The following is a 22,075-nucleotide window of genomic DNA, read 5'->3' on the forward strand; positions in this document are numbered from 1 at the left end:
TTTGCCAGGGAAGATGCCTACAAAAGGAGGGCAAACCAGCCTTGCCGCCCTCTAACCCTGGCAACTGAGCTGCGGTGGGACTCTGGGATCTCCTGCACCCTGGCAGCTCCTTTCGAGACAACGCGAGACCAGCTGTACAAGGGCTGTTTATTGGCTAGCTATAATTTAGAGGGGGCGCCAGAGAGAGAGAGGGGTGGGGGGGGGCCCTGTGCTACGTGCCTGGCTTGTCTGGCGAGTCTTCTTCCCTTGGGGACTGGATCCTCAGCTCTTCCTCCAGCCGCTCCTTGGCTCTCACCACCTGCAGGGCAAAGGATTGGCACTCCAAAGACTCGTGTGGCAGAGAGCCCACCCGCTTCGCGGGCGGCAAGCAGCCACCGGAGGGCAGCACCCTGCAGGAGAAGCCACATCGCAGGAGGCCTTAGCAGCTCCTGGGGGCAGGGAACCTCCCAAGGTTATCCGGATGCCCCGCGGCCAATCCTCCGGGTGAATCCGGAGGACTTGGAAACGCCAGGAAAAAGGGGGCGCGAGGGAGGGAGAGAAGCCTTTGGCCTAAAGCGCCGCCACAGCGAGGCTCCAGCCGGCGCTTGGACTCACCTTGGACTGCAGGTAGAAGGAGCCCCCCACGGATTTGTCGTTCACCTTAAATAAATGCTCGTAATTCTAGCGAAGAAAAGCGGAGAAGGCCGAGTCAGATCCAGCGTCGCGCAGGGGCCGCTGCCCGAGAGCCCTGCCGACCCGCCCCGCTGCGCCGGCTGCGGCCGAGAAGGCGGCCCACCTTCTGGATCTCCTCCGGGCTGAGCGTGGAGACGTTGAGGATCTGCTGGGCTTCCTGCAGGCTGATCCCGGAGAGGCTGGAGGCCGCCCAAGACTGGCCGCCCGTCCGCCCGCGCGTATCGGCGGCCGCTTGGCTGGCTGCTCGGGGACAAGGCGGCTTAGCGTCCCGCCAACGGCCGAGGCCCCGCGGAGGCCCCCGCCGCCCCCCGGCCCGCCTTACCTGCGAACTCCTGCCGCAGCGCTCGGGCGAAGGCGCGGCCCACCACCTGAGCGCCCACCAGCACGATCTGCACCAGGTACTTGGCCTGCGGAGACAGCGGCGGTCAGGCGGCCTCCCCCGCCCCGCCCCGCCGCCCCCCGGCTCGCCCCCCGCCGCCTCCTCACCATGTCCGGCGCGGAGCGGAGCTCAGGACGCCCGCAGGAGCGTGGCCGGAAGGAGCGGCCCTTCGTCCCGGAAGCAGCCACGGAGCAGCGGTGAGCGGCCAGAGCGCCTGGTGAGGCGGCGCACGCGAGGGTGTCCCCAGTGGCAGCCTCGGGTACTGCTCGGGAGCCCCGCCGCGGCGATCCGGAGCGCAGCGACTTCGTGCTTAGCCATCGCTCAGAGGCGGCCGCGTTGCCTCCTCCCGCCCTGTAGGCACCCTGGGAAGCTTCGGCCCAGCCGCTCCCGGGAGCTGCTGCGAGGCTTTGTCATCCTTCTCCCCGAGAAATCCGGCTCTCCAGCTGCCCGTGAGGCGGGGCCCTGAGCTGTGCCCAAGTCGCCCGGGGCGGGACGCGTCCAGGGGGAAGCTGCCTCCGAAGGGGCTGGTGAGCCTGGCGTGGGGAGTCTTTGGCAGGAGCTCCGGCACAAGATCCCCCCTGCTGCCCAAAGAAAGGACCTCTCTGCCTCCCCCCCCTCCCCTCCCCCGGGGATTGGGGCTGCTTTCGGACTCTGGCCAGACCGGCAGAACTGGGGAAATGGGATCTATGAATTTAGGGAAGATTCCCCACCAAGTAGTGAGAAGCCCCCCCCCCCCCTTTAGTCCTTCCACAGCAGTGACAGCATGGCTTCCCGAGAGCTTCTGCCTCTTCTCCTCAGGAGGAAGTCGGAGCAGAGAGCGCCCCTTGGGAAGAGGCAGCCGTGGGGCTGCATCCCTCTGGCTGGGAAGCCACACGCAAGGAGCAATAAAGAAGACACAGGAGACACCAAAACGGAAGAAGGAGGGGTTCATGTTAGGGCTACACCCAAGGTGGAATCAGCTGGAGAAAGGAGCTTCCTCCCAAGAAGGCTGCTGAGCAAAAGCCTCTCCAGCTTCAGGACGCCAGCCTGGAAACGCTTGGGCCATGAATGAGCCGCAAGGATGCTTGCAGTTTACCCTCCATGGAAGACTTCTGGCCGACTGGCCCACCGGCTTCAAAGCAGCCAGCCGAGAAGGGTCGCTGCACAGCCTGAGATGAGAGTGGGGGTCTCCTGCCAAGGAGGGCCCCCGTTTGGGGGGGAAGCCGTGGCTGTCCTCAGGATGTGGGCCTTCGCTGGGGGATTGTAAACAGGTGGCCCGAGTCCCTGTTCCAGCAGGAGGGCAGCCCCCCCCCCCCCCCCAAGCAGAAGCAGCAAGTGGGGAGAAGCCAACTGGCAGGGAGCAGCCTGCAGCCCGAGTGGGACGCTTCCTTCCATCCCAGGCTCTGAGGGGGCTGCGGGCAGAGAGGCAGCGTCCGTCTGCAGCTAGTCCTATGGAGCAATAAGAGACGGGCTGAGCAATGTTGGGGTGGCTGCTTGAAGTGGGTAGTGGGACAAAGTCCATCCCTCCAAAGTGAAAGACCCTCCACAGAGAGAGTTTTGGTGCTAGGCGACTCTTAGCAGCTCCCCCCCCCCCGCCCAGTGTAAGAGAGCGCGAGGGAGGGAGGGAGAGGAGTCGGATCTCCCTGGGCTTATGGAAGCTGGCAGCGGCCAGGCTACCCCCCCCCCCCCCCCCCCCGGCAATAGTGTGACCCTCCAAGCACTCCTCTTACCCACTCCTCTTCATCCACACCCTCAAAGGAGTCCTGTGGGAGGGGGTCATCTCGGTTCCCCAGCTTGGCCACCATGGCACTGAGCAGCTGCAGAGAATGGGCGTTACGGGGGGGTTCTTCATCCCAAGGCAGAGGAACCCCCCCCCCCCATTCCCCCAGTGTGAGAAGATCAAAGGCCGTGAAGGCTCACTTCCTCTTTCTTCTGCTCGTCTGACTTCTCTTCCAGGTAGACGGAGGAAGGCAGGTATTTCCGCTTGGGGGTTTCCTTGGGCGCTTGGCTCACTGCGTGGGGGAAGGCAACGGAAGCCCCTTATTCTCAGGCCCACTGAACTCCTTCAGCCCTCCCAGCTGACCCCTCCTTCCCCCTTACCTGGGGTCATGTCCTTGGGCTGCAGGCTGGTGATTCGGTGCTGCTTGTTAGCGCCCTTCAGCCAGGCTGTGGCTGGCAGGGCAGGTTCCCACCACACCTGTGTGGCCGGGAAGAGGTCGTCCTGGAAGAATTCTTTCTATGGAAGGAAATGACCCGTGGCTGGTGAGAGGCTGGGCACAAAAGCTGGAGCACCTCCGTGGCGATGTTGAGCCTCTCGGGCGGGAAAGGCTCTGAACTGGGAGGTGAGGTATTAGAGTGGGGGCCTCCAGTTAAGCCCCCCCCCTTGAAGAAAGCTGCCGGGCAGCTGCAGGAGATGGGGGTGGGCCCTTTCATGGACAGCTCTGGCTAAAGGTAAGTCACAGACCCTGAAGTGACCACCATGGAAGGCCACATTCCCCACACGAGCCTTTCTGGGGCTTGGAGCAAATAAATGGACATATAAGTGAGATGGGAAGCCAAGAGACATTCGGAGTTTGTGAATGACGGACTCCTTCAACTGAAGCCGGCCAATTGCAGGGTGGACCGAAGGTCTGAGCAACGCACACCCGGACACCACCACCACCACCACCACCACCCGAATGCAGACGCACGCGCACAGGCACACCCGGCCCCAAAAGCCAAGGCTTGGTGTTCTACCTTGACCCTGGGGACCCGGAAGGCCACCGGTTCAATGGAGCTCTGCCGGAGGCGCAATGCCCGGGCAATCTCGACTTCCCGCACATCACACGCCGTCTTGGGCAGGAAGTGAAAGCCCTGGAGGAGCCAAGGAGGGAGGGAGAGGGAGAGGGAGAGATTGAACACACACACCCCGTTGTCAGTGCTGGGGTGGGGAGGGGGCAGGCCAGAGGGCAGCTGCCCCACTCTTTTTCCTCTTACGCAAGGTTTCGGCCCTCCCAGCGTCCAAAGAAAGCGAGTCCGTAAAGGCTGCAGCCTGAAAGGGTTCCTCAGCATCCCTCTCTCTCTGGCTCTCTGGCCCAGCAGATGCCTCACCTTGTGGGGGTCGCAGGAGAGGAAGCTGTTGCACTCCAGGAAGAAGGGGGCCTCCGGGACCACCTCATAGACAAAGACCCTGGTGTCGCCCTAGGCTCCCGGAAGAGAGAGGAGGTAGAATGGGATTCCTGCCCAAGCCTTTCGCCAGCCTCTGGCCAAACCAGCGCCACGGGAAGGCTCAACCCAGCCAGGAGAAACGCAGAAGCTGAATCCACCTGAGTGGGGAACCGGGCGCCACACACCAGCCTGGCTAGAGGTAAAAGAAGAGCCACCTTCTTTGTGTTCTCCCCCCTCCCACCCCAAGGATACTGCAGGGGGGGGTGCCGGATGGCCTGCTTTGCTTCCCTGGACCCCAAAGCCCCCCGAGCAGCAGGATACCGTGGCTCACCTTGCCTGTGAAGAAGGCCACGCTGGTGTCCACGTCATAGAAAGGGATGAGGGTGGAGGGGGAGACGTCGAGGCCGATGGTGGCCAGAGGTCCAGCAGCCAGGGCCTCGGCCTGGTGCAAGGAGAGCTGGCGTTCGCTGCGGCTGAAAGAGGAAGGGGGAGAAAGAGATGGGGCCGGCCATGCTTTTGCGGGCAATTGGGAAACAGCAGAGGGGGAGGCCTCACCTGTCAAAGCCGGAGACCAGCAGGTGTTGGCCGCCACAGACCCAGGTGACACGGGCACCTCTACCCCCCTTAGGCCCTGGACCATCCTGTTAGGGCACAAGGGAGGGGGAGATGCTTCAGGAAGAGAACACGCTGCGGCTGCCCTCTTGGCCCATCTGGGATACCTGGGGGGGCTGCCCTCCAGGAGAGCCTGCCCGCACCCTGACCTGCAAGGGCTGGGCAGCCTGCCGAGGCTCGTAAACTCGCACTCTGCCATCCTTGCTGACGGTTGCCAGGCAACGTCCATTGGGGCTCCAGGCCAGGCTGAAGATCTGAAAGGAACAACAGGTCAACCCCCCAGGCTGGCCGAGAGAAACAGGCAGCTCCAGGATGCCGAGCCGCTCGGTTAGGGCGTCCAGCCCTCCCCAGGACGTCTGGGATGGACCGCATGCCCCACCATCACCATGGGCGCTGCATCTGGCGGGGCCCAGGGCTGCCAGGTTAGCTTCACTGCTGGTTATTCTGCATTGCTGGCTCCACTTCGGGTGTTCTTGGAGAGGCCGTCGTGCTCCCTACCTGGTCCGTGTGGCCCTGCAGTCCCAGCTCCTGCCTCCCTGTGCGCACGTCCCAGATCCGGACACTCTTGTCGTAGGAGGAGGAGGCCAAGACATCGGAGGCCAGAGGGTGGAACTTGATGGAGTAGATCTTCTCTGTGTGGCCTGGCGTGAGGAGGAGGAGGAGGAGAAGGGACGCCTTCAGAGCAGTGCCAGGCTCCCTGGGCCGATCCTGCCTAAGGCAGCCACAGGGAGGAGGGGGGGGGGGAGAGAGGTGGGCTGACCTCTCAAGACCACTTCTGGCTCCAGCAGCTGCTTCTGCAGTCCGGTGGGCTCAACCCGCCATAGCCGAATCTTGGTGTCTTCTCCAGCTGCACCAGAGATGGAAGAAAGGAAGAGCTGCGTGGACCTTCTTGGTGGGGCCCTGTGGCAGGGCTCGGCGAGGCCAAAAGGCTAGGGTGCCCCCCACCCCCGAAGAGAGGCTTGCTCCAAGAGCCCCTGGTCCCTACCAATGGCCAGGCGTTGCTCATCAAAGGGATCCCAGCACAGATCCGAGATAGGCGCCCCATTCTGGATGGTGGGCATGGGGGTGTCGGGGAGTCGCCCTGGCTGGGAGAGCTTCAGAGACAGGGAAGGAAGCCATGTGCATGAGGCCCTCGGCCATCCCTCCTTTGCCAAGACAGAGGAAGCCCCCTCCCCCAGCAATCTGTGGCCACTGAACATGACCCTGGCGTTTCACCTCCAAAATGGCCACCTGGCCACCTGTGGCAAGCAGTGGGATGGCGATGCGATGCTGGTTGGCGCAAAAGCCATCACACTCCCCTGGTGTGGTGAGGCTCAAGCCTCGCAGGTTGGTGATGTGGGTGGTGCGAGGCAAGACGACCCCCTCGATGTGCCGGAAGGCAGAACTCGGGCCTGGGGACGAAGGCATGGGATGAGTGGGGCTGGGAGGGAGGGGCTGCCCCGTGGATCTTCCTTGCGCCCCACAGCATCCACACCTCAGCTAAGCACTCTTTCAGGCAGCCCAGGCATTGTCCCTTGCCCACAGACCCTTACCCAGAATATTCTGCAGGGACCGCTGGCTTGGGCTGGAGGAAAAGCCACCGGTGGCAGGGAGAGATGGGGCAACGCTGGATGGAGATGCCAAGGAACTGCCAGGAGAGGACAGGCTGCTGCCCACCTGGCAAAAAGCAATGCTGTGTGTCAGCCGGTGCACCGAGGGGAGGAATGTGGGCATGCCCAGATCACCCCTGCTCAGAGGAAGCTGGGACAAGCGCACCCTGGAAGTGGGCAGAGCTACCAGCGCCCTGTCAGCCACGGCCACTCACACTGTGGTCCGGATCCTTGGCCTGATCCCCTGCCTCCACGTGGGCGGAGGGCGGGTGCTGGCTGTCTTGGTCAAGGCGAGGCAGGCAGGGAGAGAGGAAGCCAGGGCTGGGCCTGTGGGCAGGATCAAGGCTCACCATCTCCACCTGCAGCAAGGAGAGGAAAGGTTTGCCCCCTGCCAGAGGAGCCAAGGCCCAGGAGGGTGCCGCTATGGGGCAGGACAATCGAGAGCATGGGTCAAGGCTGGCCGGAGGACCAGAGCAGGAGAAGCCCTGTGGGCAGGAGAGGCCTGATGCTTTGATGGCGCTCAGCTGTAGAAGCTGCCATGAGCCACGTCCTTGTGGAGTCCAGAATGGCTGGGGGGGGGGGTGTCTTTGAAGATCTTGGGTGTGACCGACTGAGGAGAGCTCAGCCCTCCTTACCTGTGTATTGTCCCCAGCCCACCAGGCCCGAGCAGATGCTGCCGGGACGTTTCCGGGACCGTCTGGAAATAAGTCTTTGTGGAACTCATGTGTGGCCTGCAAGAAAGGCTGGGGGTAAATCAGGCTTGCAGAGGGAAGAGGCCCCCACCTCCTCCCATGCAGGCAGCTTGGCTGCCTTACCTTCCTGGGCACCAGGTAGCTGATGGGCACAACGGCCGAGTCGCTCAGCTGCAAGACCCTCATCACTTCGCAGGCTGTGACGTTCAGGGCCAGCCTGGGCACCTGAGCCGCCCCTTGAGTCCGGGTCTCCAGAAAGCTCTGGTGAACTGAGCAGAGCCAGGTGAGTGGGAGGGGGAGAGGGACGCCCGACCCCCAGGGACCCTGGGCGAGCGATCTGGGCCCGGAGGAACTCACCTTCCACCACGGCCGGCTGCGCAGGCTGCACCTCATAGCAGAAAAGCCCCTTCTCTCCCTGGAAGAGAACGGCTGCCTGAACTGCTGCTGCAGGGCCCCCTGTTGCCTGCCCTCCATTCCCACAGGGCAGGTGGACCTGCGGGGAGCGGCCCCAGGAGACGTGGGCACTTACCTTCCCAGCCAGAACTAGGAGGCCGGAGCTGAGGTCAAAGAGCGGGATCAGAGGCCTGTGAGACAAGAGGCCCATTGGAGAAACGGCCAGAGCCCCCACCCAGATGCCCCCTGCCCTCACCAGGCTGCCTGTGCCGCTCTCGGGATGTGGCCCCCCCCCCAGGCCTCCGTGCTGCCAACTCCCTCCCAGCCTCCCTCTGACCACCTTTGAGTCCTTCTAGGCACTGCAGGCGCCTGGGCAGAGTAGCTGGGACCTCCCCACGGCCTCCATCTCCCATTGAACAAGTGGGATTAAGACTTCCCAGGACGGGGAGGGGGCTGGAATAAAAGTGCCCCTTTCGAGCCCCTGCATTGGCAGCCAGCTGACCCTGCAGCCGGTAGTGCATCTCCTTCTCCCCTCGGCAGCTCTTGCCTTCTCCTCTGCTGGCTTCTGGGTCACCTTAAGGAGAGGCAAGACCCACATCAGCCTCAGGGGCCCTGCCAGCCAGTCCTAACCCCCCCCCCGGGTGGGCAGCAAATAGGCTGGGCAGAGGCCACCCTGGACAGTGGAGAGCCCATAAGGGGCAGAGAGGGAGGGAGGCGAGCATCACAGAGCCCAGCCCAGCCCAGCAGAGCCCTGGGACACCGGGCTGTTCTCGCTAGGGTCCCCCTTCCCCACTGGGGGGTGGGGGGGAAACAGTCTTGGCCACTTTCCTGCCAGGCAGCAGCGAGCGGCGGCGGCTTGGTGCAGCCACCCGAGGGGCACGGTCTCCCCAAAGGGAAGCCCAGCCGGCCTCTCCCGCTCCCCAAACAGGCTCAGCAGGTCTTTCCAGCCGCCTCCTGGCGGGCGACGGGAAGATCTGGCCAAGGCGGCTCGTCTGACGGGCTGCCGGGGGATCCCGGCACGAGGCTGGACCGATGTGGGTGGCTGGCCGGGCCCCGGCGCACGGGAAAAGACGGCCGTCCTTCCACTCCCGAGAGGAGCCTCTGCTCCCGGCCAGTCGGCGGAGGTCCGGCCTCCAAGCCCCTTCCTCCCGCTCTGCATCGCCCCCAGCTGCTCCGGCCCCCAGGCCAAGGCCGCGCCGAGGGGAGGGGCGGGGCGGCGGAGTTTCGCTCCAGGGAGAGGGCTGCGACCCCCCCCCCCTCGCCCCCGCAGGGACCGGGCAGCAGGAGGGCGGGGGAGGCGCGCCGAGGGGGCGGTGCTTGTGGCGCCGGACGCTCCTCCTCGCGGGCTCCCCAGCCAATCGGCGCCCGCCCCCGCCCCCCCGCCCCCCCCCAGCCCTGAAACCGGAGTCAGCAGAGCCGCGGCCAGCCTGGCCGGGAGGGAGGGAGGGAGGGAGGCGCCAGCGCTTCCCGGAGCCGGCGATGGAGCGGCCACCGCAGCAGCCCCGACGCGCCGCGCGCTAGCGGCTCCCAGGCCCTGCCTCGTCTCGGGAGCCCGGTCAGTAAGTGCCCCCAGCCCCGCTGCCCGGGGCGCGCCTGGGGTCGCGGAGGGAGGGAGGGCGGGGGTCGGAGCGGCTCCGCAGGGACCGGGAGGGCGAGGAAGGGCGCTCGAGGGGCTTCCGCCCCTTCCAGCCCCCTTGACCGGAGGCCCTTTCCCTGCCGTCTCCGCGCCTGTCGACTTGTCTCCATCTGGATGAGCCCGGGGCAACTGGACATGTGCAGAGTGCTTTTCCGTGCCGGCGGCCAGCGGATGGCAGCCAGTCCAAGAGCTTCTCTGGCCTCCTGGGTTGGGGTCTTGGCAGACTGCGTGCCCCGTGTGGGAGCCCCTTCTGCCCGGCTCTGGGTGCCCGCATCCCACAGGGACCCTCCCCACTCAGGGTATGGCCACGCAAAGACCCTGAAGCAGCAGAGCAGAAGCCGGCCTGGGAGGGAGAGCCGAGTCAGCCAGCTTCTTGCCAAGGGCAACTGGTGGGATCTTGGCTCTCGCCCACAATCCCCCCCCCCCCAGCAAGAGGAAGTGGAGTTCTTGGGTTGCTCCCTCCTCCTCCCCCAGGTGCCTTGCCTCCACCCCCCCCTCGTCCTCTGTTGAATTGCCCCCCAGACCTCTGCTCAGGAGCTTGGCTGGGCATCTGGCAGGGAAGGGTGCCCGAGTCTGGGGCTGGCAGCCATGGGCCCAAAGTGTCCCCCACATGCCACCTCTCCTCCTGTTCTTCAGGGCAAAGAATTCAGGGCTGGGGGGGCACCTGGACCCCTGCCAGACTCCCTCTGCTCCCTCCTCTCCTCAAGGAATTATTGCCAAGATGATTCTGGACTGGGGGGGAGCACAGGGGGGGGGCACTGGGGGGCTGTTGGACCTCCAGTGCTGCTGCTCAGGTAGAGGAGGGGGCTTGCAGGCTTTGGGCCAGGGAGGGAGGGAGGGGGGTTCCCAGAAGCAGCTTCTGCTGAGCAAAGGCCTCCTTGCTGTTTGAGTGGCCGCCCCTCCAGCCCCTCCGAGGATGGGGGGGAGCTGCTCCTTCCTAGGGAAAGAGCACAGGTCCTGCCTGCCAGACAGGAGGGGAGGCCAGTTTCCTGCTTCCAGGGAGGGTGGGGGGTGAGGAGTCAAAGCGGCCGATGCTCTGAGACAACGACGCAAGGAAGCCCCGTTTGAAGCAGGGAATCTGCCTCCTTGCTTGGCCAATAGTTGGATTGCTTTTCTGGAGGAACCTGGAGGTTCCAAGACTCCACACAGTTGTGGGTTCAAGACGGGTGCACAATACTGTGATTTCTCATGACTAAGCAGTCAAATTGGCCCAGAGGACGCCCAGCTGGGAACACCCACACGCAGGGCTTGGGCACCAGCATGCCTCCTGGGGCAGCCTCTGGCCAACACGGAGACTGGGCTCAGGGGCACCAGGGCGCCTCTCCCTTAGCCAGCTCCCAACCAGAAAAACAGCCCTCGCCAGCCAGCCAGCCAGCCAGCCTCTGCCCCTCTGCTCAGGCAAAGGAGTTCTCTTGGGAGCCCAGGGGAGGGTCTTGAGGGAGTGGCGGGCAGAAGGCCTCCCACACGCTGCAGCTGAGCGCTCCCTGCTGGCTCGCCCCCTCCCCTGCACCTAGGGGGGGGCAGCTGGAGAGGTGGGCGGCAGGAGCGGGGCAGGAATGCTGTGGCTGGGAAGGTGAGGGGCTGCCAAGTCCTGGGGGTGGGGGCAGAATGGAGGGGAAAGCGAGAAATAAAAGTTTGCAGGGAAGGGGGCAAAGTGCTTCTACAGGGCACCTGACTCCTCTTTGACCCCCAAGTGAGGGGGGGAGTTCCTCAGCCCTGGGTACCCCTGCCTGGGCAACTGTCTTGCAATGTGGCGTAAAGTTTGCGATTTCTTGCCATCTCGGGGGGCATGGGGCATGTCAATAGCAATAGCAGTGGACTTATGTACCGCTTCATAGGGCTTTCAGCCCTCTCTAAGTGGTTTACAGAGAGTCAGCATATTGCCCCCAACAACAATCTGGGTCCTCATTTTACCCACCTCGGAAGGGGTGAGATTTGAACCGCTGAACTGCTGATCTAGCAGTCAGCCTGCAGTGCTGCATTTAACCACTGCGCCACCTTGGCTCAAGCACCTTGTCGGGGCTCTCCCCTCAGATCCCTTCCTGGTCTGGCTCCAGCCTTGACAATGCAACCTTGTGCGAAGGCGCCTCAGTCCCAGGCACGCAGGACACCCCAAGCTGGGCAGAGCTGTGCACAGCCCCCCCCTTTCAAACAGGCTTCCTCTGCTACCCCCCGTCCAGAGAAACTCTCACCACTGGGGGGGCTCCCCCTCCCCCCACTGCAAGGAGTGCTGCCCTGGAGCTGACCCCAGAGTCCAAGCCAGGGGGGGGGGCGCTCCCTCTGGCCCAATGCTGCCACCCAACCTGCCCGACTCCTTGCAGCCACCGCCTCCTCCTCCTCCTGCTGGCCACGGGAATGCCGGTTAGGCAGCTCCTCCCTGGCCTAATGAGGGGTTACGCCTGTGCCAGGCTAATGACAGCCTGCCGCCCAAAGGCCCCGGGCCCTGCCCAAGCGGCTCGTGCGTCCTCTCCCCACAGGATCCTCAGAAGACCCGGCTGCCCCTCCTGTGCAGGGCCACGGGGGGGGGGGGGGCTCATTTCCTGGGCTCCCCCACAGCTCGGAAGGGAGGAAGGGATGCTTGGGGGCCCCAGAGCTGAGGAGCAGCCCAGGGGGCTCTGTAGCCAGCTTGGCTGGGGGAGGAGGAGGAAGCAGAGGCAGTGTGCAGGAGCAGGCTTATCCAAGGGAGGGGTCGCCCCCCCCCCTGGCCAGGAAGGAGGCGCAAGGGGAGCCCAGTCTTGGGGACACCTGAGCCTCTCAGTTCTCAGCCAATGCTGCTCAAGCCGCCCGGCAGTACCCTCCTCCCTCCCTCCCTCCCGCTGCTCCCCATTTGAGGGTCCCGCATTATCCATTACCCCCCCCCCAGAGCATTTTAGCCCAGCCGAGGCCACCTACTCTTCACTGGGGAGCAAACCACCTGGACCCAGCGAGTAGCCAGGGCCTCTGGCCTGCTGCGCCCCATAAGCCCCCCTCCCCCCCCAGGTTTCATAGGAAAAAGGATGTGGGGAGGAAAGACCAGAAGGGGGGCTCGGTGCCCTCTAGCTGCTTTGGGAGGTGCAGGGGCTCCAGGTGTTTGCAGCCCCCACCAGCCTGCAGGAGGCGTGTCCTGTGGCTTCTCCCCCCCCCCCCCAGGGCTGGCTCCAGGGAGGCTGCTGTGGGTCAAGGAGCCTCTGATCCCTTGCCAGCTGCCCCACGCTTGGCGCTTTTCTTAGCCTGAGCTTGCGGGGAGCCTTCCCAGCAGCATCTTGGGACCAGATGGCTTTCAGGCCAGGCAGGCGCTCCCAAGCCTTGCGGGGCATGAAGGGAGCCTGCTGGGCGGTGAGCCACGTCTCCCAATATGCCATGGCGGGCAGCAGGCTCTTATCAGCTGCCCAGACCTGGAGGTGGCAGGCAGGGAGGGAGGGGAGCTGCTCTGGCCCCCCTCCTCTGCAGGCCCCAAATGGGGAAGGTTGGTGACATCCCCTCCCCAGCCAGCTGGATGAAGGGATGGGGCTCATGGTGGGTGGGGGGCCATAGGCCAAGGTCCTCCAGCAGCTTCCCTGCAGCCCCCCTGGCCCTTCCCCCTGGCCCCTCAGCCTAAGGGGAGCCCCGTGGCTGAGGGCTGCTTCCAGGGCAATGGAGAAGACCATGGCTGGACTGACCACATGCGAATCAATGCCATCCTCGAGAAGGGGTCAGCCCCGCTGCAAACCTCAGGGGTCTCCAGGGGCTCTGCTCACAGCCCTGGCCCGGACCCCCTGCGTCAGATGAGGGCGAGGCAGAGAGCAGCCCAGGGGCGGGGGGGGGGCTCAGTCTTTCAAAGGGCAGAGAGGGGGGAGGCCTCTCCCCCTCCCTCCCTTTGCAAGCCAACTTGGGGCCCTCCTCCTCCAGCTGCACATTCCAGAGTTGATCACCTGGTGAGAAGCAGCCTTTTAAAGAGCCCCACAGCCAAAGTTAATCATCTCACTTATTAAACCAGGCGACAGACGAGCCGCCTGTGATTGCCTGCTGGCTGAAGGGGCAGGCAGGGGTTGGGGCACACCTGAGCCGGCTGGCATCCGCCTTTCCTTCTCCAAGCCAGGCTGCCCATCCCAGCGCTTGGACAGGGACGGGCAGAGCCACAGTCTTGGTGTCTGCCTAGGAGGGTCCCCCTTTGCTGACTTTCCCTCAAATCAAAATCACATTCCCCTCCCCCGCTAGCCTTGGAGGGGTCTGTGCAACGGCAGCCAGGTTAGGCCGGGGGCCCCCACGTGGTGGTGCATGCCAGTTGCCAGCGAATTGTGGGGGGGAGAGAAAGTTTCTTCGCCCCAAAAGGGAAGTCTGCCCGGCAGCTGCATGTCCTTCGCATGAGCCAGGGTCTCTTCTGCAAATGCCACCCCCCTCCCTCCTCTTGGCCCTCTGGTCCCTCCCCGCTTGATCTCTGGAGAAGGCTGGATGCAGGCAGGACCAAAGGCCTTCTCTCCTGGGAAGGAAGCCCGCTTCTTCCATCCCTGCTGATCCCTGAGAAGGTGCATAGACTGAACCACCGGGGGGGGGGGGGGAAGGGTTATGAGGAGGGGGGGGTATAGGGTAAAAGCCAGGATTGCCTCCCAGAAAAGCCCTGGGCTCAGGCCAATGCCCAGGAGGACTGGCATTAGGAGAAGAGCTTGGGCGGGGGGGGGGCGGGGGGGGGCTTTGGCAATACCCTGAAGGTCAGAAGTGACCCCCTGCCGCTCTGCTTTTTCTCTGCAGAAGCTCCACCATGAGGCTCCCCCTGATCTGGGCAGTGCTGCTCTTCCAAGCTGGGAGCCTTGCCCGGGGCTGCCCGGCCGACTGCCAGTGCAACCAGCCCCAGACCGTCTTCTGCATCGCCCGGAGCAGCCCTGCCATCCCGCAGGGGCTGCCACCAGACACGGCCCACCTGTACATGTTTGAGAGCGGCCTCCGGACGCTGAGCGAGGACAGCTTTGCCGGTCTGCCCTCTCTGCGGCTCCTGGACCTCTCCCAGAACCTGCTCTCTCGCCTGCCACGCAACGTCTTCCAGCCACTGCCGGGACTCCACAATCTCGACCTGTCCTCCAACCAGCTGCAGGAGGTCACCAACGAGAGCTTCCATGGGCTGCGCCTGCTGGAGCGGCTCTACCTGGACCGCAACCGGCTCCAGAGCATCCACCCGGCCGCCTTCAACTCCCTGGAAAACCTCCTGGAACTGAAGCTCCAGGACAACCAGCTGCAGACGGTGCCCCCTCTCAACCTGCCCACCCTCCTGCTGCTGGACATCAGCCGGAACAAAATCGCAGCCCTGGAGACGGGCACCTTCCGCGTCCGGAGCCTGGAGTCCCTGAAGATGGCCGGGCTGGGCCTGGGCAGCGTGGACGAGGAGCTCCTGCAGAGCCTGCGCAACCTGCATGAACTGGACGTCTCGGACAACCTGCTCGCCAGGGTGCCCGGGGTCCTGAGCCAGCTGCCCGGGCTAACCAGGCTCAGCCTGGCAGGGAACGGCCTGATCTCGCAGCTGCGGGCAGAGGACTTTCGGCAGCTCCAGCAGCTGCAGGAACTGGACATCAGCAACCTCAACCTCAACGGGCTCCCCTGGGACTTCTTCGCCTCCTTCCCCAGGCTCCGGGCGGTCACCGCAGCCGAGAACCCCTTCAACTGCGTCTGCCAGATGAGCTGGATGGTCAGCTGGGCCCGGCTCAGCAAAGCCTCGCTCCGGAGGCCGGAAGAGACCCGCTGCCACTTCCCCCCCAAAAACGCAGGCCGCTTGCTCCAGCAGCTGGAGTACGCAGACTTTGGCTGCCCCAGCACCACCAGCAGCACCAGCACTGTACCAGCAACCAGCCCCAAGCTCCCCAGCCCCCTTCCCAGCAGCAGGCCCCTCCACCCAGAGGCCGGCACCGCCCAGCCCACCACCAGGCCTGGCGGCCTCACGACCATGGCCTCGCCCGCCCCAGAAGGACAGCCAAGCCCGGAGGCCCGGCTCTGCCCACCGCACGCCTGCCGTAACGGCGGCCTATGCCAGCCCGGCCCCAACCGCCACCCGGAGTGCCTCTGCCCCCTGGGCTTCACCGGACTGTACTGCGAGGTGGCCGGGGGGCAGGCGACCTCTCCGCCAGAGCCCACCCAGGCCACGCAGGTAGCCGTCAGGCACGTGGGGAGCACTTCGGTCAAAGTGGACCTGCAGAACTACATCCGCGCCAAGCCCCAGCTCAAGGGCATCCGCCTGACCTACTGGAACCTCTCGGGGCCAGACAAGCGGCCCGTCACCCTCAGCCTGCCAGCCGCCCTGCCCGAATATACCGTGCGGGCCCTGAAGCCCAACTCCTCCTATCACATCTGCATCGGGGCCCTGGGTGACAAGGCCCCACAGGAGGAGATCTGCGTGGAGGCCCACACGCTGCACCCGACCCACCAGCAGCACGCCCCCGTCACCCGGGGGAAAGGCCCCGACCTGCCCCTGGTGGTGGCGCCTTCCGTGGCGGCGGTGCTGCTCTTGCTGGGGGTGGCGGTCGCCAGCTCCTACTACGCACGACAGCGCAGGCAGCGGAGGAAGGCCCAGGCTGCGCCCGGGACCCGCAGCCCCAGTCCGTTGGAGCTGGAGGGGGAGAAGGGGGATCTGGTGACCCAGAGTCCCAAGACTGCGGCATCCCTCAGCCTGGAATACGAGGTGCCTCTCATGCACCCGCATTTCACAGGCACTGCCCCCCCTCGGGCCCCGGGCCCTTCCTACTTTTAGGGCCACTGAAGGGTGTGGGTGGCTTCCTTGGTGCCAGTCTGGGCAGTGTCCAGGGAGAGGCCACCTCCCACAGCACCTGGTCCTCTGCCGAGGGCAGCCCCAGCCCTACAGACCTAGGGGGGTAGCTGGAAAACCAGCCCCATGAAGGAGCAGCGCCTTTTCCATCAATCGAGGAGGAGGAGGAGGAGGAGGAGGAAGAGGGGCTCAACACTGAAGCCTTAGTTGTGACTGCCTGGTCCCTTTCCTAACAGACTGATCTCTTTTGTAAAATCAGACGATAAACGCTTTTGTACAAAAATATGTTTTCTACCTATTGTGCGGGTCACAAATGCTTTTGTAGGGACGTTGTGAGTGTGAGCAAGAGAGCCTTGTTCACAGGAGGCAGAAACGGTACACAGTGCAAACACGCAGCCTCTGGTTCTTACCGCAGGCGGAGAATACAGAATGTGCCGGAGGACCCCCCCTCCCTTTTGAGCCCGGCTGCCCCCCCCTTCAACACCCGAGGCAACTGAGCTGCAGCCCTGGGAGCCAAGGAGCTTCCACAGCATCAGAGGTGGGACTCAGCCGGGCCTGGGTGCTTCTGGAGAACCGGGAGCGGAAATTTTGAGTGGTTCGGAGAACCGGCAACTGGGCCCATCTATTCCCTGCCTCCCGAGTCCCAGCTGATCGGGAGGGAGGGGGGATTTTGCAGTGAACCTTTGCAAGCCCCCCCCCCCCCAATGCCTTTACCAAGTAGCTGGAAAGAGGCACCAGGAAGTCAGTTGCAGCCCAGTTGCAGCCCAGATTGCGCCGGTGCCTCCGCTGCCCCCCCCCCCCGTGATTAGAAGCCGGTTCTTCTGAGTAATGCAGTTTGGATGAAACACATGGCTACATTCATGGAATGCAGTGAGACAGGAAGAGGCACCTAATTGGGCCTGATCCAGTCTTGCAGGCTTCCATGGCTGGCACAGCAGGGACAGATCCACGCCTGAGTCAAGGAACCACATTCAGACCCCCCAAAGTGGGTTGAAAGTCAGGCGCAGCCCCTGGGCCGACCTTCGCTCAGCCCGGCAGGCAGAGTCAGCTGGTGCTTTGGGCCCAGACAAAGGGGGGGGGGCTCTCTGTCCGAAGAGCAAGAGTGAGGGGGCCACCTGACTCCAGGCCAGACTGAAGCCCTTCAGCCGGACAGGCACCCGTGGGGATGCCCCCGGAGCAGGCCAAGGCAAGGACAGAGGCCTGCCCTACCCTTTCCTAGAGGGGGAGAAGCCACCCCTTAAAGCAGCCCCCAACTCCAGCCTGAAGGGGCCGCTATGGCCTCCTACCGGCAGTCCCCCCCCCCCTTTGGCAGCCTCAGCCACACTTCTCCTCCGGCCAAGCCTGAGTGGTGTTTACACAGCTGCCTCTGCCTGGCCGGCCTTGGGCCAGCCAGCTTCTCCCACCTCCCAAGCCTGCGGCTGCTGGCACCCTGTGGATCGCATGAAGGGATCCGCCTGATTCCAGGCAGCGCAGTGACCCGGAGCTGCAACACGGCCCTCTCCTCAGGGCTGCAGGAGACGGGCACTCGGCCCTTGGAAAGCTGAATGCTGGCCCAAAAACCAGACCCAAACTGGCTAAATCGCGGCTGCCGGTGTGGAGGTGCAGGGGGGGCATGAATGGACGGTTGGGTTCGGCTGGGAAATGGGGGCTAGTCCACAAATGGCTCTTGTGCTGGGGAATCCGGGCTGTGAGCAGCACAGCCAAAATGAAATCCCCCCCCTTTATCCTCTGAAGCCCCCCCTGCTTTGGCCCCCAAGAACCCCCCCCTCTCAGGGCCCCTGCACCGCTTGGCCTGACCCACAGCCTTCCTGCCCCCCAGGCGGATTCTCTCCAGGCAACTGCTGGCTGGCCAGGCCAGAAGAGCCTCTGGAGGAGGGGAGCCGTTGAAGCCCCTCTGCTCATCGTGCAGCTCTGACCCTTTGGGCCAAAGCAGGCAGGGCCCCCCAGGAGGAGGAGGAGGGCCTGCTGCTCTAAAGAGGCTCCCGGCACTCCCCCCTCCCAGGGAGGCTTCTCAGCTGCCCCAGGAAGACTTTGGCAATGCCCACCAGGCAGATCGAGCAAAGCTCAACCGCCCACCACAAGCGGTGAAAGGGAGAGACAGCAGCTCCCCCTGGGAAGGGGGCACCTGCAGACGGAGCTAAGAAAACCAGGGGGAAGACCCCAAGGGCAGAAGCAGCTCCTGTGCAGCTCCGCTAACCCAGGTTTTTCCAGAGTTCAGCAGGACAAGGCCCCCAGCTCTCCCCAGCCCCATCCCAGCAGTCCTGTGCCAGAGGGCAGCTAATTCAGGAAAGGGGGGGATGCCCCAAAGCTGGACTGTCCTCTGGGGCCGGGAAGCAGCTGGGCAGTCCCCGGGGAAGCCAGAGGGCCCCCAGGAGTCCTTGGCCCACAGGGAAGCCGGGGAAAGTGGGCAGCACCGGGGAAGTCCCCCCCCCCTCCCGGAACTAGCTGACCCTCTGAATGGGCCCTTTGTCATCCCAGGCAGACTGTTCAAATTAACATAGCAGATTCCTGCAAAAGCGGCTGCTGAGCAAATATTTTCCTTATGAGCCACGTGGAGTTTCCAACCGCAGCCGAGAGGAGAGAGGGGGTGGGGGGGTGGGGCAGGCAGCAGCCCTATGGCCAAGCCAAGTCAGCCCCACCCGGGGGTCCCGGCCAGCTCCTCCGGCCTTGGAAAGCAGGGGGCTCACAGCTCACCAGCCGCTTGAGTCACCCGGGAGGGGAAAGGGCTGACTCCGCAGCCTCCAAGGGTGGGGGGGGGGAGCCCCTCCTCACTGCAGGGTTTGGCCGCAGAGGCTTCTGCCAGCCCTCAAGTGCCTCTGCTTGGGGGTGGGAGGACAAAAACACCCCCCCCAAGTGCCCCCTGGAAAGGCTGCCGGCCACAGCCACGGGGGACAGGGACCAGGCGGGAGGGTGCCAGCTGCTCATTCTTTGAGGTGACTCGGAGACCCTCCAGGATGGGCGGACACAAAGCCTGCCGAGACATCCACGTTGGCGATGCGCTTCCTAGAGGGGTTGCCAAGTGGGGCCCCCCAATCAGAAGAGGCTCAGCTCCAGCACAGCCTCTTCCGTGAGATGAGGCAGCCGAGGAGGAGGAGGGCTCCAGCCCAAGACCCCCAGCCCTGGAGTTTGTCCACCCACCTCCAATGAGGAAAGTTGGGGGGGGGGGAGCAGCTCCAGCAAGCCAGATGGGGAGCCTGGCAGGTCTCCTTGGCTGGAAAGGGAAACAACTGGGGGCAAGGCAGGCAGCGGGCAGGCAGGGCTGGAGACAGGCTCCCTTGCTTCAGTGGCTGCTCTGACGTGCTCAAGAGCCCTTCCTTGTGCTAAGCCCCTGGCATTACCTGCACCGCGTTCCCAGAGCAACTCCTGAGCAACGGGGGCCGGCTTTCCCCGCTGCCCCCCGCAGAGCTAATATGTCCCCCGCTGGAGCTTCCTCCATTCCCAGAGTTGCCCTGGGAACCGGACAGCGGGGCGCTGGCACTGAAGGGCTGAGGGCACAGAGGGGCTAGGTGGGCAGAGGAGCAGCTCACCGCAGCTGCCTTCCTTAGCCAGAGAGCTCAACAATCCTCTGTAGCCAAGGAGTGGGGAATGGTCACAAAGGCAGCACCAGTTCAATTCCCCACTTGGGGGTAGGCATGGGGGGAGGGAAAGAGGAGGACCCTGACCCCGCCATCCCTCAGAGGGGCGAGAAGGGAGGCGCCCACCTCCCCAACTAAGTAGCCCCAAAACAGCCCCATTGCTGGGAAGGAGTTGCTTCCTCCCCCCCCCATCCCAGCCCCCCCCCCATCAGAATCAGCCCCTTGTGCCCAGCAGTTCTCAGCTTGATGGCAACAAGACGGCAGCCTTGCAAAACCCGCCAGGGGCAGGCAGAGAAGCGGCACCAACCAGCCCCACGCATTCCTTGGCAGAGTTACACATTGGGTAGCCAAAACAAGCTGGCAACCTGGCGTCGCTTGAGCCCCTCCTCCCTTGGACGGTCCAAGGAAACCAGAGCACACCAGACAGCGATGCCTCCCCCACCTGAGTTGCTACAATGATGCCCCCCAGCCCGCCCCAGGACTGGCTGATGTGCCCTGATAAAGACACTTGGAGACCCCCGAGGTCTGGGGAAGGGCAAAGGCCGAAGGGGCCCGTCCTAGAAGGGGCCGTTGGGGGGTGGCAGCTGCACCTATTCCCCACCTCCTCCCTCCTGCAGTCGATGGGCCCAACTCCAGCCAGCTACTTCAAGCAACATCCTCCCTGCAACTCTGGCAGGGCCCCCTCCACTAGAGGAGCCCAGCGGGACAATCCAGTGTAAAACCAGCCTGGCCCGCCCCTGCCACTCTACCCCTCTGCACCCCCCAATGCTGGGAGTCACCGCGACCCCTTACTTGGGAGAGGCGTCCAGTGTGACGGAGGTCAGGGAGCAGTTCAACCGGCGGCTGTCCCAGAGGCACACCTCCCGCTCCATCATCTGGAAGGAAGGCGAGGCTGAGGGGCTGCCCGGAGGGACCCCAGAGCCCTGGCAGGCTTGCCTTGGAGACATCCTCTCCTGAGGGCTCCGGGCCCCACCCCTGAGCCCCCAGCCCCGCAGGAGAGGCAGGCGGAATCCGCACCTGGTTGGAGCCCACGGAGAGGAAGCAGCCGTCCGCGTTCACCCACAGCAGCCGGACCTCCCTGCCGCCCCTGTGCGCCAGGACAGTCTGTGGGGAGAAGATGAAGGGTTGGGGGGGGGCTGTTTCCGGACTCCTGCAAGTGGGGAGAGGCAGAGGAGACCCTTGGGACATTTCCCTCCCTCCAGGGCTTCCATCCGGTCTGGAGTCAGGCAGGGCACCTCTTTGGGGCAGGGCCCCAGAGGCTCCCGACTCCTCCTTGGGCCAGCATTGCATTGCAGCTCTCCCAGGATGCTGGGTCTCGGGCAACGTTTGTGTGAAAGGAAGTGGGGGGAGGGGCGCCTGCACCCCCACAGTGCTCAGCTGCAACTCTCAGTTGCTGAGGGACTTTGGGAGCCTCTGGGGGGGGGCAGCTCTGGTGTTCCCAGCCCAAGGAAGTTAGGGAGCGGATCCCCTTGGCTCTCCTGAAGGTTGCTGGGGGACGGGGGGCTTCAGGGGACCCTCTTCATCTGCGCTGCCTGGGGGGAGGGGGAGACGGACGTCAAAAGGGCTTCCTCAGGTGGTTGGAGGGTCGGTCAGGTCCCGTCAATGCACTGGGGGGGGGGGCATTGAGCTGCTTTTCAACTCCATGGGAGATTTGCGGCATGCTCTGCTGCGATGGGAGCTGGGGGGTTTGGGCTGCGAACTGCACCCAGGCGGCATGAGCAGCATTTCGGCTTCCCTCGGACCAGGGAGGCCCAGGCGGCCACAGCTGATGCGGGCAGAGCCCTTTGGGGTGCCAACACCTGGAAAGGGCCTCTTCTCTCCCAGCTGCAAGGACCATAATTGGCCCTTTGGGGACTGCTCTCCAGCCCCCCCCTCCTTCCTGGCCCCTCCTTCCCGGCCAATGCTACTGGAGAGAAGGGGCCAGCCCCATTCGCTGGGGGCAGACCTTGGAGAGAGACCCAGGCAGGCTGTGCTAGGAGTGCTGGAGGCTGGAAAGGCTGCTCTGTGGCGGCCCAGGCCCGAACCAGCCATGCCAGACCCTCCGGCCCAGGAAGAACAGGCAGGCCGACTCCCCCACTGCCCCCCCCCCCACTCAGCCAGGCAGGCAGGCGGGAGGGAAGAGACATTCGGCTGCTTGGAAGAAGCGGAGCTCCCCCCCTTTCCCGCCCCCACTGCTCTCCTGCCCTGAACCGTCCCCAGCAAAGCTCTCAGGCTGACGGCAAGGATGACGCACGAGACGGGCGGGAAGTGGGAGCTTCCAGACAAAAGGCAGGCGGCCACGTCAGCGAGGCCTGGAGAGGAGGGGGAGCGGCCCCCCAACCTGCCTCCACAAAGGAGATGAGCAGCTGCTCAACTCCCAGCCGGCCTGGAGACCAGCACTTTGGGACTCCCAGCCAGCCACATCTTCTGGCCGGCCCCAGCTTCCTCTGGCCTCAGCCCCCCCCCCCCCGGCTTGGCTAACTCAGGGGAGTCTCCCCCCTCCCCCCCCAGGCAGCCTGCAACCCAAAGCTCAAGACAGCCCCCCCCCCCCCGGCCTCTTGGCTACAGGGTCCCCCATGGCCCCCCCTTCCCCTGGGGCCCTGGCCAGAAGAGCAACCCTACTCCCAAAAGGGGCCTTGGGCAAGCAGGAGGAGTGGGGGTGGGGGTGCCATGACCCCCAAGCAGAGCAGAGATCCGACCTCCACCTCCGCTCTGG

General features: G+C 64.6%; 2 protein-coding genes across 5 annotated transcripts in view; one reads left to right on the top strand and one right to left on the bottom strand.

Annotated features, from left to right (window-relative positions):
- Positions 1-130: 130 nt before the first annotated feature.
- Positions 131-22,075, bottom strand: part of LOC116517384 (mitochondrial import inner membrane translocase subunit TIM16-like) — a 28,752-nt gene continuing 6,807 nt past the window's right edge. The window contains exons 8-31 of one of the 3 annotated variants that reach the window (XM_032230294.1): positions 20,398-20,484; positions 20,173-20,255; positions 7,600-7,654; positions 7,428-7,485; positions 7,194-7,339; positions 7,014-7,109; positions 6,594-6,737; positions 6,322-6,445; positions 6,005-6,180; positions 5,775-5,883; positions 5,550-5,636; positions 5,288-5,430; positions 4,939-5,043; positions 4,733-4,818; positions 4,509-4,650; positions 4,121-4,210; positions 3,767-3,883; positions 3,131-3,266; positions 2,951-3,042; positions 2,761-2,847; positions 995-1,079; positions 776-912; positions 595-660; positions 131-298 (exon numbers count right to left, since the gene is read on the bottom strand). In XM_032230294.1, the coding sequence (XP_032086185.1) occupies positions 212-298; positions 595-660; positions 776-912; positions 995-1,079; positions 2,761-2,847; positions 2,951-3,042; positions 3,131-3,266; positions 3,767-3,883; positions 4,121-4,210; positions 4,509-4,650; positions 4,733-4,818; positions 4,939-5,043; positions 5,288-5,430; positions 5,550-5,636; positions 5,775-5,883; positions 6,005-6,180; positions 6,322-6,445; positions 6,594-6,737; positions 7,014-7,109; positions 7,194-7,339; positions 7,428-7,485; positions 7,600-7,654; positions 20,173-20,255; positions 20,398-20,484 (2,538 nt within the window). In that variant the 3' untranslated portion in view covers positions 131-211. Of the gene's footprint in view, positions 299-594; positions 661-775; positions 913-994; positions 1,080-1,158; positions 1,643-1,960; positions 2,480-2,760; positions 2,848-2,950; positions 3,043-3,130; positions 3,267-3,766; positions 3,884-4,120; positions 4,211-4,508; positions 4,651-4,732; positions 4,819-4,938; positions 5,044-5,287; positions 5,431-5,549; positions 5,637-5,774; positions 5,884-6,004; positions 6,181-6,321; positions 6,446-6,593; positions 6,738-7,013; positions 7,110-7,193; positions 7,340-7,427; positions 7,486-7,599; positions 7,655-20,172; positions 20,256-20,397; positions 20,485-22,075 lie in introns of those variants that run through there. The other 2 variants (XM_032230292.1, XM_032230293.1) reach the window with 2 other exon arrangements.
- Positions 8,011-16,403, top strand: VASN (vasorin). 2 transcript variants are annotated; one of them, XM_032230296.1, is made up of 2 exons: positions 8,011-9,022; positions 13,807-16,403. In XM_032230296.1, the coding sequence occupies exon 2, from the start codon at positions 13,817-13,819 to the stop codon at positions 15,788-15,790; it is 1,974 nt and encodes a 657-aa protein (XP_032086187.1). In that variant the 5' UTR covers positions 8,011-9,022; positions 13,807-13,816; the 3' UTR covers positions 15,791-16,403. The 2 variants fall into 2 exon arrangements, with proteins under 2 accessions (XP_032086187.1, XP_032086186.1); XM_032230295.1 differs by having other exon boundaries at positions 8,011-9,018.

This window comes from Thamnophis elegans, chromosome 14 (assembly GCF_009769535.1).
Source record: "Thamnophis elegans isolate rThaEle1 chromosome 14, rThaEle1.pri, whole genome shotgun sequence".
Lineage (NCBI taxonomy): Eukaryota > Metazoa > Chordata > Lepidosauria > Squamata > Colubridae > Thamnophis > Thamnophis elegans.